We start from the raw sequence: 12,768 nt of genomic DNA on the forward strand, positions 1-12,768 counted from the left end.
CTGCAGTGTAACGAGAGCGTCACTACGAGGAGGCGTACCTGGCCGGGACCGTCCTGTATTATTGGATAACCCCACCTGGCCGGGACCGTCCTGTATTATTGGATAACCCCACCTGGCCGGGACCGTCCTGTATTATTGGATAACCCCACCTGGCCGGGACCGTCCTGTATTATTGGATAACCCCACCTGGCCGGGACCGTCCTGTATTATTGGATAACCCCACCTGGCCGGGACCGTCCTGTATTATTGGATAACCCCACCTGGCCGGGACCGTCCTGTATTATTGGATAACCCCACCTGGCCAGTCCGATCTGCCGGCCTCCCTGCCGAGGGGAGCAGCGCTGTTAGACATTCATGGCGAACCCTGCTGTTCATGCAGCTAATAAAACGCGACGGTTAACCCAGGCACGGCTTTACTAGCGAGGGCAGGAAGAACATGCTGCCGTGTTAAAGGAGATGGATGCGCGCTGCTGGTTTTGCAGCATGGTGTCTCCTGTGGATTCAAGTATTTGGATTGTGTTCAAATGTTTTCGAACAAAATAGGATTTTTTGTGTTTGTTACCTGCACGGAGTTCCGGGACAAAGCACCCCGCCGTGTTGCATTGAGGTCCCCAGAAGGGTGGTCTGCAACTTCTCGATGTGATTACGGAGAAAAACGCTTCAGCAGAGCTCTGCGGGACTCAAAGACGAAAGCTGCTCCTTGCAAAGTAACACCAGCCTGTGCCCTTTCTTCATCGCGCCAGAGGAAATGCTCAAAGCATTTGAATGAGAGGTTCCAGTTAAAAAGATAAATAGTAAATAACATTTTGACGGAAGTGTTTGTGAATGAAGAGGAGTCCGCTCCACCTGTCTCAAAGCGAAGATGGACGTCAGCGTCTCCGTGTCCTTCTTTCAAGAGCAGCTCGGCTCTGCCATCGAGCACGCAGTGAAGGCGGCTGTAGACACCGTCTTGTGGGAAATTACTAAAGCTGTCGGCAGCAAATTCACTGAGTTGCACATAGAAATGTGCGGAATGGAGAAGGAGAATGAAAGTCTGAAGCTGAGACTGGAAATATCAGAGAGCGAGTTGAAAGCGCTGCGAGAATGCATGAGCGCTGCAGGGGCAGATATTAAACAACCCCTCACATTGCAAGGTAAGATTGCATTTATTATGGAATTGCTTGGTCAATCCAACATCTTAAAATCACATGTTATAGTAAAGTTATTTGTTGGAATTGCTCTTGGACACGTTTTAAAGTGCTTGATTAGTGTAAGAGCCTTCAGCTGCAGATGTAAAACGAAGCCGGACAGAGACCAGCGTGCCCGGAGGAGGCAGTAAAACCAGGGTTGGGTCTGAGGGGCCTGGACCCACCCAGTTATGCAGCGATTGACAATTAAAAACATTTCATGCCGAACCGGGTCAGACTGTAATCCGCTGCGGCGAGTCCCGCTCACCCTCATGGTTCAAAAATATATATCCGTCCCACCCACCTCGGTCCCGTGTCATGGTTATGAAATGAAAAGATTAGTGATTCGAGGGGCTGACATATGAGATCTTGCGTCTTCGATAGTATAGTATCAAAATTAAGCGCGTCGGCAGCAAACATACATGAACTTTTCTTTAATTGCAAGGCACGCAAGCACCCAGCTTGTGCAGCTGCTGTTTAGTTATTTTTTCACATTTGCAATTAGCTGTCTAATTACCTCCATAGTGTGGAGTGGTGGCTAGGGCTCAGGGGCAGTATTCACAAAGCTGACTTGAGGTGCAGCCTGTCTGTGTTTGTGTGGTGGTTAGAGTGGATGTGAGTCTGCTGTGTGGATCTGAGTGAATGTGTTTGTGTGAGGAATGTGTGTAAGGGGTTGCAGCTGAGAAGGTGCGAATTGCCCAGTTAGCTGCAGCACCTGTATGTGTGTGTGTGTGTGTGTGTGTGTGTGTGTGTGTGTGTGTGTGTGTGTGTGTGTGTGTGTGTGTGTGTGTGTGTGTGTGTGTGTGTGTGTGTGTGTGTGTGTGTGTGTGTGTGAGTGTGAGTGTGAGTGTGAGTGTGAGTGTGAGTGTGAGTGTGAGAATGTGAATGTGAATGTGAATGAATTTATTGTTAACAGTGTTTTGTGTTTGTTCTGTTTATTTGGCCATTGTGCCTTTTTGTTTCATAATTATTAAACTATTTTATTTGCTGGACCTTCCTCTCTGAGTCTCCTCACTTTGGCTGTCCTGTCACAGTCCTAGACCATAAAAAGGGCTTAAGTCGTTTATGCTGACTTCGTTATGACCGTGTTATGTCTATTTCACAAAACAATTTTCGGGGGGGGGTCTTAACTTAGAGCAGCGTTTCTGTCCTCGCCAGCATCTTCACTGTCTTCCACTCGAGAGAAAGCCCTTGCCCGAGGGACAGATTGATCATTGAGCTTTTTCACTGGGAAAAATCATGTAAATATCAATAATGTCAAATGTATATATTTTATTATAGAATTTCTTAATTTTCTGTTAAAACAAAAAATTGTAATAATTTTAAACTGACCTGTTGTATTTGTTTATATCTTTCAATTTGCTTTAGATGTGTATCCCTTTAAGAAAGACGTTCTTGTTTTTTAGTGAGATGTGGGCATTTTTAGAAACAGGATAAAGTTTCTGGCAAAAATGGAGTAACCAGGCAGAGAGGAAAACAGGTGAAGAAACAGCAGCAGGACACATGAAAAAGGAACACAGCCTGTAGGTTTGTTTTGTAGCTGTGGAAAGCGCCAAATACATTTTTGCAACAAACAACAAAAAACGCTTTAGATAACAAAGACAAAAGTACAACAGAGCTGGTATTACTTTTTGCGTTTCTGCCTCTGCTAGTGAAGTCTTCATTCCTCTCAAGCCGTGCTTTTGGTGCTGCTTGTTAGAAATTAAACGTAGATTTCCAACAAGTATAGCTATAATGTTAATGGTATGAGCTAACATATTTAATACTGTAATACTATATATATATATATATATATATATATATATATATATATATATATATCACCCGCAACAAAGCGGGCATTGCTTTGGTTAGTTGATGGAGATATATAAGTAAATTATTTGTTAGGGTTGTAATTGACCGTCTGTTTAAAACTGTCTGCTTCTTAATCACTTCTCATCTGGATGATCATCAGATAAATCATATATTATTACCTGTCGAGCCATGGGAGAAAAAAGAAGGTTGTTTCAATGGCTGATCTGGACTTAAGCCTCCTCCAGGGTAGTCTTAAAGTTAAGACAAAAATTCAGTTAAGACTCGGTTAAGTTCCCGAGTAAGACTTCAGTCCAAATGGACGACATGTCCAGTCTTAGACTTCAGTCAGCTTTGTGAATAATGCCCCTGGACTCCTAACTGGAGGGTCGAGGGACACTGCTGTTGTACCCTTGAGCAAGGTACTTTACCTAGACTGCTCCAGTAAAATCTGTATAAGTGGGTAATTGTATGTAAAAAATAATGTGATATCTTGTAACAATTGTAAGTCTCCCTGGATAAGGGCACCTGCTAAGAAATATAATACAGAACGTTTAGCCAACTTTACAGTAAACCAGAGCTATATTTGAGTCTTAAGCATTAGCTATGTCCTGACAAGTTGTGTAAAAAAGAAAACGAACCATCGATCAACAAATGCGCCAGTAGTGTAAGTACCTACATTTAATTGTGTCAATTTGAATTCAGTTGACTGATGCAGCCGAGATGTATGCTATGCTCAACTTATGCCTCTCTTTTCCTGTTTTGTTTTTGTTCCCATATAACTGACACTTTTCTGAAGCTCAAAGGCAAGGATTGCCATCCACTTTGAGTCACTGTATGAGAGCTTTTTAAATGTAAGCTCATTTTGGGAAGTCGAATACACGTTTGAGAGCTTTTGTCAGAAACTTTTCTTTATGTGTCTTAGTGACCTGTAGCTTGCTAATGTTATGGAATTTGTGCTGCTATGCCTGTTGGTGGTAAATCGGATGTCTGGCTGTCATTGTTTTATGTAGAGTGGTCGTTCTTGGAGAATATGGTGCTATTTCTGACAGTATAGAGCAGTGGTCCTCAAAGTAATTTGGGCACAGACATACATTGGTCTTACTTGGCTGATGCTTGCATGCTGACTATTGCATAGGTTCTTATATTAAGAGTTTTAGTGGGGGTTATTCTTTGCTCACTCTGAGGCCAAGTCTCAGGCAGTAATGTGCGTGCTGTGCTTATTTTTAAATTGATATAAAATATGCAATGCAAATATTTGTTAAATAGAATGTTTACACAGATAACCACTAATAAACTAAATAGTGTCTCGCTTTTGTTTCAATTTGGCAAATCTGTCAACAATACTCTGTTTTAAAGATCGCTCATCTGCAGTACAATTATTCAGAGAAAGTGGATTTTTAACTAAATATGCTACAGTGTTTCCCTTCTCTGGTAACAGTCGGTGAAATCCAGTGCTTATCCAGCATATTAACACCCCGCCCCTGCTCATGAATGATTGGACAGCTGTCAGATCTGTCACTTTCCTATTGGCTACAGCACTGGCAGCAGACTGCTGTGGCGCTTTTGTTGGAAAACGTGTAATGAAAGCTGTATTTATTTTCCCACGCTTCGACCCACCAGAAATGTGTTCGCGACCCATAATTTAAGAACTGCCACGGGCACGATGGCCTGGTTTCGCGGGCACCACTTTGAGGACCACTGGTAGAGTGTCTTCAGTACACATATTAGTCAGAAACGGTCCGTCTGTGAAAATTTGGGGCCCAGCCAGGAATGAAATTCTGCAGCTGCTGCTGAGTAAAACGACTCGCATAGTTATGAATCGTACATCAAATGATTATTTCCTGCTCATGCATTACATCCCTACTGAAATAACAATTTAATGATGTTGTTTTTTTTTTGCCACAACTTACTTTTTTCTTTAAAAAAGCCATTTTGTGTAATTAATTTTTTTTAAAAACGTAGCCATTTTATAAGCAAAATAACCCACTCCAGGGTTATTTCAAGACAATTCTTACCTCGCTGCCTGGGTGGGTTATTTCTTACATGTCCGACCCCCTGTGGACTGGGGTATGGGGGGGTATGTGAAAAAGTCGGGTTTGCGAACATCTGTAGAAAATGACATTTCCACATGCATAAATAGATTAGTGAACAAAAACAATCAAACTGCTTTAAACACAGGGAATTGTTTTGCTTTTAAAAGTAAGCAGACATAAACAATATTAATTAGGCTACAATATACAGTGTTGCTAAGCGGTTTGCTGTAAGCCATCTCCATGCAAAACTTAAAACAAACAAAAAAAAAAAACGGTAAATGCACAGTAACCTGCAACTGATGGCTTCTTTCTTAACTGTAGAAGTCCCTGCCTCCCTGGTTCTGCTTTCTAATATCACAGTACTTTGAGCTCTTTCATGATATTGCCAAAAGCCGATAAGCAGCTCGGTTTGAATATTGCTTCGGCTATTTTAAACAAACGGCCAGTAAGCATTGCGTTTATGAAGCTTGCTTTGTTTAATTGAAATGCATTTAAAAGCTACAACAACACGCTGCCAATCGGAGGACGTTTCTCAGGGGAGGCTTTTTTATTAATATATAATATATATATAATATATATATAATATATATATATATAATGTATTACACACACACACACCACACACACACACACACACACACACACACACACACACACACACAAAACGTGATCATGTATTAATTATTATGTTCAATTCATCTGCACATGGGGTGTGTGTGTGTGTGTGTGTGTGTTAACAGTACAAAAATAGAGATTGCAAGCAATATATCGCCTCTGCAGGTGCAATTCTATGGTGACGCTTCCTCCATGGGCTTTGCCTGTCTCTGTTTCTTCCCATTGAAATTGCATAAGACATGTGGTGCTTGAAAGCGTTCTCTTATTGGGTTAAGCGCAGTCATTTTTTAGTACAGGGAGACAGCGCCACTGACCCTGTATTGTACACGTGTGTGAGAGAGAGAGATACAGAGTGAGCTAGATGCAATTAGAATTTTTTTAACTTGACAATTTTAATTATCGCAGTTACACCAATTAGGAAATATTAATATATTTGGAGGAAGCCTTAGTAATTAGGGAGGTAGGAGAGGACCTCATTTATTTACTTTTTCTTATTATTCAGATTGTCTGCTTTTTTAACTTTGAGTTAGAGCGCTGATTCTCCACTCGCACTCCCACCTCCCCTGCCACAGACCTCACCAGCCGCCACTGTTGCCAATATCTGCAAACGTGCTCTCCATCATATAAACGCATTGTACAAAAAATACCATATAACACCCAATGCTGCCCTGAGCTGCTGTGTGGTTTTCTGCTGTGAAAATTAAATTAAAAAAAACTATCTCACAAATTGTTCCACTGGAATGACTCGCTGACATCTCTCAGCAGCATTCTGACAAGGGGCTGGCTTTTTAGAGGAACCTAGCTAGTAAGAAAGAGTTATAATTTGTACAATTTTGTTTCACACAGATCCCAAAGAGAGCCACGCTATCCCTGAATCTGAAGCACAGGAGAGGTCAGCGATCGAAGCGGTTTCCACACAAGAGGAGTCCTTTGAGCAGGAGTGCTGTGCAAGTCTAGTGCAGGTTACAGAGCTGCCGTTTGTTAAAGATGAAGAGGTCCCTCAACAGGAATGTGTTCCTATCAAAGAGGAGTTCATAGAGCAGGAATGTGTCTCCATCGCAGAGGAACTTCCTGCTGAATATAATGCCTGTACACTTGAGGAGAGCAAGCTGGGATCCAGGCTGTGTGATGAGTCTCCATCTGAATGTGAACTGGGATTGAGAGGTAATCATACAAGACAAGCAGCACTGAGCTGCCTGTTAATCCTGTAGATCCTGGTACTGAACACCAGCAGAGTGCTTGAGATTCATATTTCAACCAGGGGGAGCTCCCAAACCACTGTGTCAATGGCTTACAGCATAGCTGTCCTTGCTACTGAGGCACCTGCTAGATGTGCAGCCACTGCCGTGCCTCTATAGAATGCTGTTAGATCAGGGTGTCCAGTCCCGGGCCTGGAGGCTCCATTCCACTCCAGGTTTAACAGGATCAATCAGAGCTCCAGATAAGCTGCTGTTTTTATGCATTAAAAAATCCGAAATACACACTACATTTAAATTTAATGCATAAAAACACACATGGTTATTTTGCTGCACAGCTTGTCTGCCTCCCCTCCCGCCTCCCACTAATAACTACATCTCCCAGAATACGATATCTTCAGTTACTAGGAAACTACACGAGAAAATCCAACCCGACAATTACCATCCAATCTCTGGCTAGCCCTGTTTTCTTTGCAGCCAATCACAGTAAGATTAAGAAAAATTCAACGCTTCATAGGTTGAAGCGTAAACACCCCAGTCCAGCTACAAATCTAACTGGAACCGTCGTCAGAGGCAACCGCTGAAACAAGATGCCTATAATATTAAACTGTGTTATAACTTATTAATGCATTTGCTTATTTTATTTATCTGTGTGGCTTTATATTGTAGTTTTCACATTCATGGAATGGAATTTTATAATTTAAGGTAAGTTACTGTGGCAAAGTGGCTGCTGATTGTGTACAGGGGATGGGTGATGCAGTGCAGGAATAATCACAGGCAGGCAATTGTAATCAAGTTAGAAAGACTATTTTGTAATTCCCGGTCTGGTGACCAAAACAATAAACCTCCTGCAGCACACACCTATGCATAAAGCACAGAGGGTATTTACACAAACTATTCTGCACAACCAAAATAATAACACGGTATTTATCCACTCTACAATAATACAAGACACTGTCACCAGTCCGGGTGTGTGCTGTAGTGCTCGTGGTGGGTGATCATTTATTAAAGACAGTGAGTGAAAAGTGCAGTGATGATCTGGTTTAGTGCTGGCCCGGATACGTGGTTAGCTGTCTCGTGAATACGAAAAGACACAGGCAGTTACTAAACACGCAAACAAATAAAACTCACAAACTCTTTTCTTATTTCAAGGGACAATCTCCCAGTCCTTCCTGTTTCTCGTATTTTAAACCAAGCAAAGGAAAAGATTAGCGTTTCTCTGGCCCCGTTTATGCCACCCTGCGTGACCCCTTGGTAAACGACTGCAGCTTCGTCTATTGCTTGCAGCTGCTACCTCGTTTACCTTCCAGGTCAATACGTTCCTGCAACAGAGTCTCGCTTCCTTCCAGACTGACCGACTTCCCGACCTCGGAAACGAACTGTCAGGCTAGCCCGTCCAGAGACTTCTCCTTTCGCTATTTAGCACCGGTCGAGAGGGAGATTTACAACCAGAACTCCTTGTATTTCTGTCACAGTAACATAATTAAGTCTGTGATTCCTCAAGTAAAATGCACTGAGCAGATAAAGAACCTGCAGAACACACGCGTGGCTGCGCAGGAGTTCAAAGTAACACTGCCGTTAAATGGAAGGCTCTTTAATGCCTACCTCATTATCACTGTACAGTATTTGGTGAGATTACTCATGACTTCAAGGTAATGTTGCATTTTAAACCCGGAAAAACAAATTGTACTCTCTCATAAAATTAGAGGGTGAGTTACTCCCAGACCCAAAGTCTTATCTGGAGCACTGGGTTAAATTATATAATTTAGTGGTCCAGGGTCTGGGTGGAGGTTTCTGGTAGACTGTTTGCAGTTGTGCTGCTCCCACAGTTTTACAGAGCTGCAGGGATCACATGACTCATCACCGGGTGATGCCAGATCCAATCACAGTGTTACTAATCAGTGATATTCTCAGCCTCTTGTCCTCATTGGCACTGTATTCATCAGAGTTCACTCTAGGAGATTCTCATGTTTATAACAGGGAGCCCTGTAGAAGAGTGAATGTGGAAGAATGTGGAAGAAAGTACAATAACCTTTGTCTCTCTTCTCTTTCTTTCTTTAGCTTCTATAGTAGATGAAGGAGAACACGATTCCACTCCATCACCGCACTGCGAAAACTCTTCTAATGGCAAACCACAACGCAAGAAACACAGAGAGACGACACCCCAAGAAGAAAATGTGAAGACATTGAGAACTCACTTAGATAAAATCCCTTCTTTACAAGACAGACCCCCTCTTACTGTGGAGAGTACAGAGATGCCACATTCTGCATGTTTTAACAGTTCTGAAACCCAGGGCAACTTGAAGACCTTGCCTCATTCTATTACAGGTGGGAAGAGTTCCTATCAATTAGGCTCTAATAAGACTCGCAAGGGAAATCACACAGGAGGGACTCCATTGGCCTGTGGTGATTGTGGGAAGAGTTTCAAATTTTTATCAAAGCTTAAAAGACACCAGCGTGTTCACACAGGAGAGAAACCTTATCACTGCAGTCAGTGTGGGAAGAGATTCAATCAGTTAGGAAGCCTTAAAATCCATCTGCGCGTTCACACAGGAGAGAGACCTTTTCACTGTGCTGAATGTTGGAAGAGATTCAGTCAGTTAAGTGACCTTAAAAGACACCAGCGCATTCACACAGAAGAAAAACCTTATCACTGCACTGTGTGTGGGAAGAGTTTCACACGGTTAGGAAATCTTCAAACACACCAGCGCATTCACACAGAAGAGAAACATTATCACTGCCCTGTTTTGTGGGAAGAGTTTCAGTTTTTTAGCAAACCTTAAAATCCACCAGCACATTCACACGAGAGAAACCTCAACACTGCTGAAGTGGGAAGAGATTCAGTCATTTAGAAAATCTTAAAAGTGTGCAGCCCTCTCCCTGCACTTCATGTGGGAAGAAGTTCAGTCAGCTGGAGACTCTTGAAGGACACAAGAGGATTCTCAGAATTTCAGACACTTGAGGACACCTAAACCAGGAGTAAGTTTGACTAAAATACAGAAATATTTACTGAAAACAAAAGAATAAACTCGCTTGATTAAATAGTCACTCCTGATCACAGTTACTTTTAGATCAAAAACTCGCGGATAGAAATTATGAAATAGACACGACAGTAGATGAGGAACAGTTAAATGAAATAGAAGAAATCAGAGATTGAAAAAAAAAAACTACAGCATGGGCTGGTTAATGTACTTAAAGAAAAAATACGGACATTCATTTTATGGAAGTCCAAAAAATCAACAACCTAAAGGAATTTTGTGCCAGTGCAGGAAGTCTAACTGAGGACCAGTATGCAGACTCCACTTTTATAAAGTTGAACTGGACTAAATGGCGATTTTAACAGTAGAAGATTTAACATCTCTGTTGACAGCGAGTTTAAAACCAGCAGTAATGCATTCCTATCAGTCAGGCGCCTCTGCCGCCACGGGATCTGAAGCTACCTCTCGAGGGTCAGCTCCTGTACCCACCTCCCAAGGGTCAACTTCTGCCCTGTCCTGCAAGGCCTAAGGCTGCCGCGCCTGCACTGCCCGGGGCTGCCTGGTCGCCGGTCCCTCTATGCTGTTGCCGCCTCTGAAGCCGGGGGGCCGGTTTCCATCAGCTGAGAGTCCAAGTAGGAGCATTCCAGCTCCAGCCAACCCCCAGCCCATTACACCTGCTCGCAGGTGCGGCCAGTGTTTCCGTCGGCTGGCTCCCGGACTTTCTGACTTTGTGTGAGCGTTAAGTGTTGAGCCAACGGCCCTGAGGTGGCTGGCCTCCCATTAACAGCAGAGGAAGCTGGGAGTGGGAAATGTTGTGTTTTGCTGTAGTGATTGTAAAATGCATTTATTGTTGTGATGTTTTACATGTAATTGTAGAAACTCTACCTGTTTTATTTGTTGTATGAATGTCATCTTGAAAGCTTGGGGGAGGGCTGTCTGTAAGTGTGTCTATGTGGTAAGAGTGTGGATGATGCAAACTTCTTATTAGCTGCCTATTACCTGCATTGTACCTGAAAGCCTTGGGGTGTGTCCATATTTCTGTGCTCGTTACACTATCAATCTGTACGTATGAGCATTCTGTGTTTTAATGTAATTGAAACGGTTAAAAACTGTGTATATATAAACATACACACACACACCAGTAAATTATATATGATATATTATTTATTTTGGCGACACTGTATTTGTAAGGTTGAGAGAAATTTGTAAGTTTTCATGTCCCAGTAATGTATAGACTGTCACCATTAATGTACCAAAAACGTTTTTATTTACTGATATGCAAATACATACATTTTATAACCCTAACTCTGCATTCCCTCCCACCCTCTTACAAGCAGTGGAAGGGGCAAGGCAACACAAGCAACCACAGACAGCCATCACCAGTTAAGAAGAACAACATCCAGCTCTCTACAGCTAACACCAGAGACATCCATCATCATGGTCTACCAGGTGTATGAGGTCTACTGCCATGCCAGTGTGTTTGGGGGGGGGTCGTGTATATCTGGGCACTGCTTAAGCAGGTCTAGTAGGAGATAGATGCATAAAAGAGGCACCACCATCACACTGTATCTCTATGAATTCCACTGCTGTGATCAATGTCTAATGTGGCATCCACATGTTTAATGTGCATCAGTTTGTTGGGTAGGGACCTGCATGCAGTGCAACATCAGGGTTATTAGAGAATGAGCAGACAGCAGATGAGGGGTGTCTCGCTACCGCTAAATTAATGTTGGTGATGCGAGCGTGCAACCCCAAGGACCCTTGTGGCTAATGAAGACATAGAGGGATCTACCACACTGAGTCGGTAGAACCTGGTGAATGTATGAGGGGTAGCCCAGCTAGCCACAGTACAAATATCGGCCAATGAGGCACCTCTAAAATCTGTTGGATTTTATTTTGAGCACACAGTATGCAGAGCAGCATGTGAACGATTGACTGGAGCGGCTGCTGAATCACCCTACACGAAGGAGAGGGGGGAGTGAGCCGTGGACTTTAACTGAACCCGATACAAAGGGGTTTCTACAGGATCATGAATACCTTGGAGCATCTGAGCAGAATTTATGGAGGAAACGGAAAGCTGGAGACAGCAGAAGGGAAGTCATAAAGAAGATCATGGGGCCATCCCATGCAGGATGAGATCACCCATGGCCCAAAAACAATGGAGACAGTTGTGAGGGAATGTATAGGTCTTTGTGTAAAAGTCCTATAAGAACTGGCAATTTGCAGCAAGATCTTTGGGAATTGGTTTCTGAAACTGGTTTCTGAGTCTAAAATGGCTCCATAAGAGAAGATAGCGCTAAGCTTTATACCACTTGACTGCAAGAAAATTCTGTGCCCTGCAATAAACGAACGTCAACGAAAGCTCCATGTTCAGGACTCCTGTTAATAGGAAAAAGAGACGTCTGCGAGTCAGTTTATCTATGCATCAAAAAGAACCATTCCAGGCTCGGACACAAGCTTCTGTTCCAGTGTGTAATCGCAGCATAACGAGACTGTGTCTGCCTTTGGAGGCGGAGCATTCAAGAAGAAAACACAGGACGTGTGTGAAACACCTACTTGGGCTTTGAAGATAAAGGAACCCAACTTGGTTTTGAAGATTTGTGGAAACGAAGCGAAGACATAACTGCAACGGAAGACTTGATCTGCAGACCTTTGAGGTCTTCTTCAAGGACCAGTTGAGTATAATTCCCTTACCTTTCCCTTGTGGAACTAGTGTAATTAATGGTAATTACAATACCTAGAAATTGATAAAATAGTTATCTTACATTGCGCTTTTTAATGTGCGTATGAAAAACCTCAGAGTTTGAACCTTGTTACAAAGTAACTAAGCTGCTTCACTCATTGCCATATGAAGAGCTCATTTTACAAAGTATACTTGTGTAATTGTTAGTAAACAACTGCAGTCCAGCCTTAGCTGTGATATGCTATTAGAAGAACTGAAGTTGAACAAGTTTTGTTTGCATTTGAATAATAGATGCTTGCGTTT

General features: G+C 42.7%; 1 protein-coding gene across 1 annotated transcript; it reads left to right on the forward strand.

Moving 5' to 3' along the window:
* The first annotated feature begins 37 nt into the window (after window positions 1–37).
* Window positions 38–12,450, forward strand: LOC121303697 (zinc finger protein 23-like). The gene is made up of 3 exons (XM_041234462.1): window positions 38–1,133; window positions 6,455–6,772; window positions 8,866–12,450. The coding sequence occupies exons 1-3, from the start codon at window positions 863–865 to the stop codon at window positions 9,585–9,587; spliced, it is 1,311 nt and encodes a 436-aa protein (XP_041090396.1). The 5' UTR covers window positions 38–862; the 3' UTR covers window positions 9,588–12,450.
* The last annotated feature ends 318 nt before the right edge of the window (window positions 12,451–12,768 follow it).

This window comes from Polyodon spathula, chromosome 35 (assembly GCF_017654505.1).
Source record: "Polyodon spathula isolate WHYD16114869_AA chromosome 35, ASM1765450v1, whole genome shotgun sequence".
NCBI lineage: Eukaryota > Metazoa > Chordata > Actinopteri > Acipenseriformes > Polyodontidae > Polyodon > Polyodon spathula.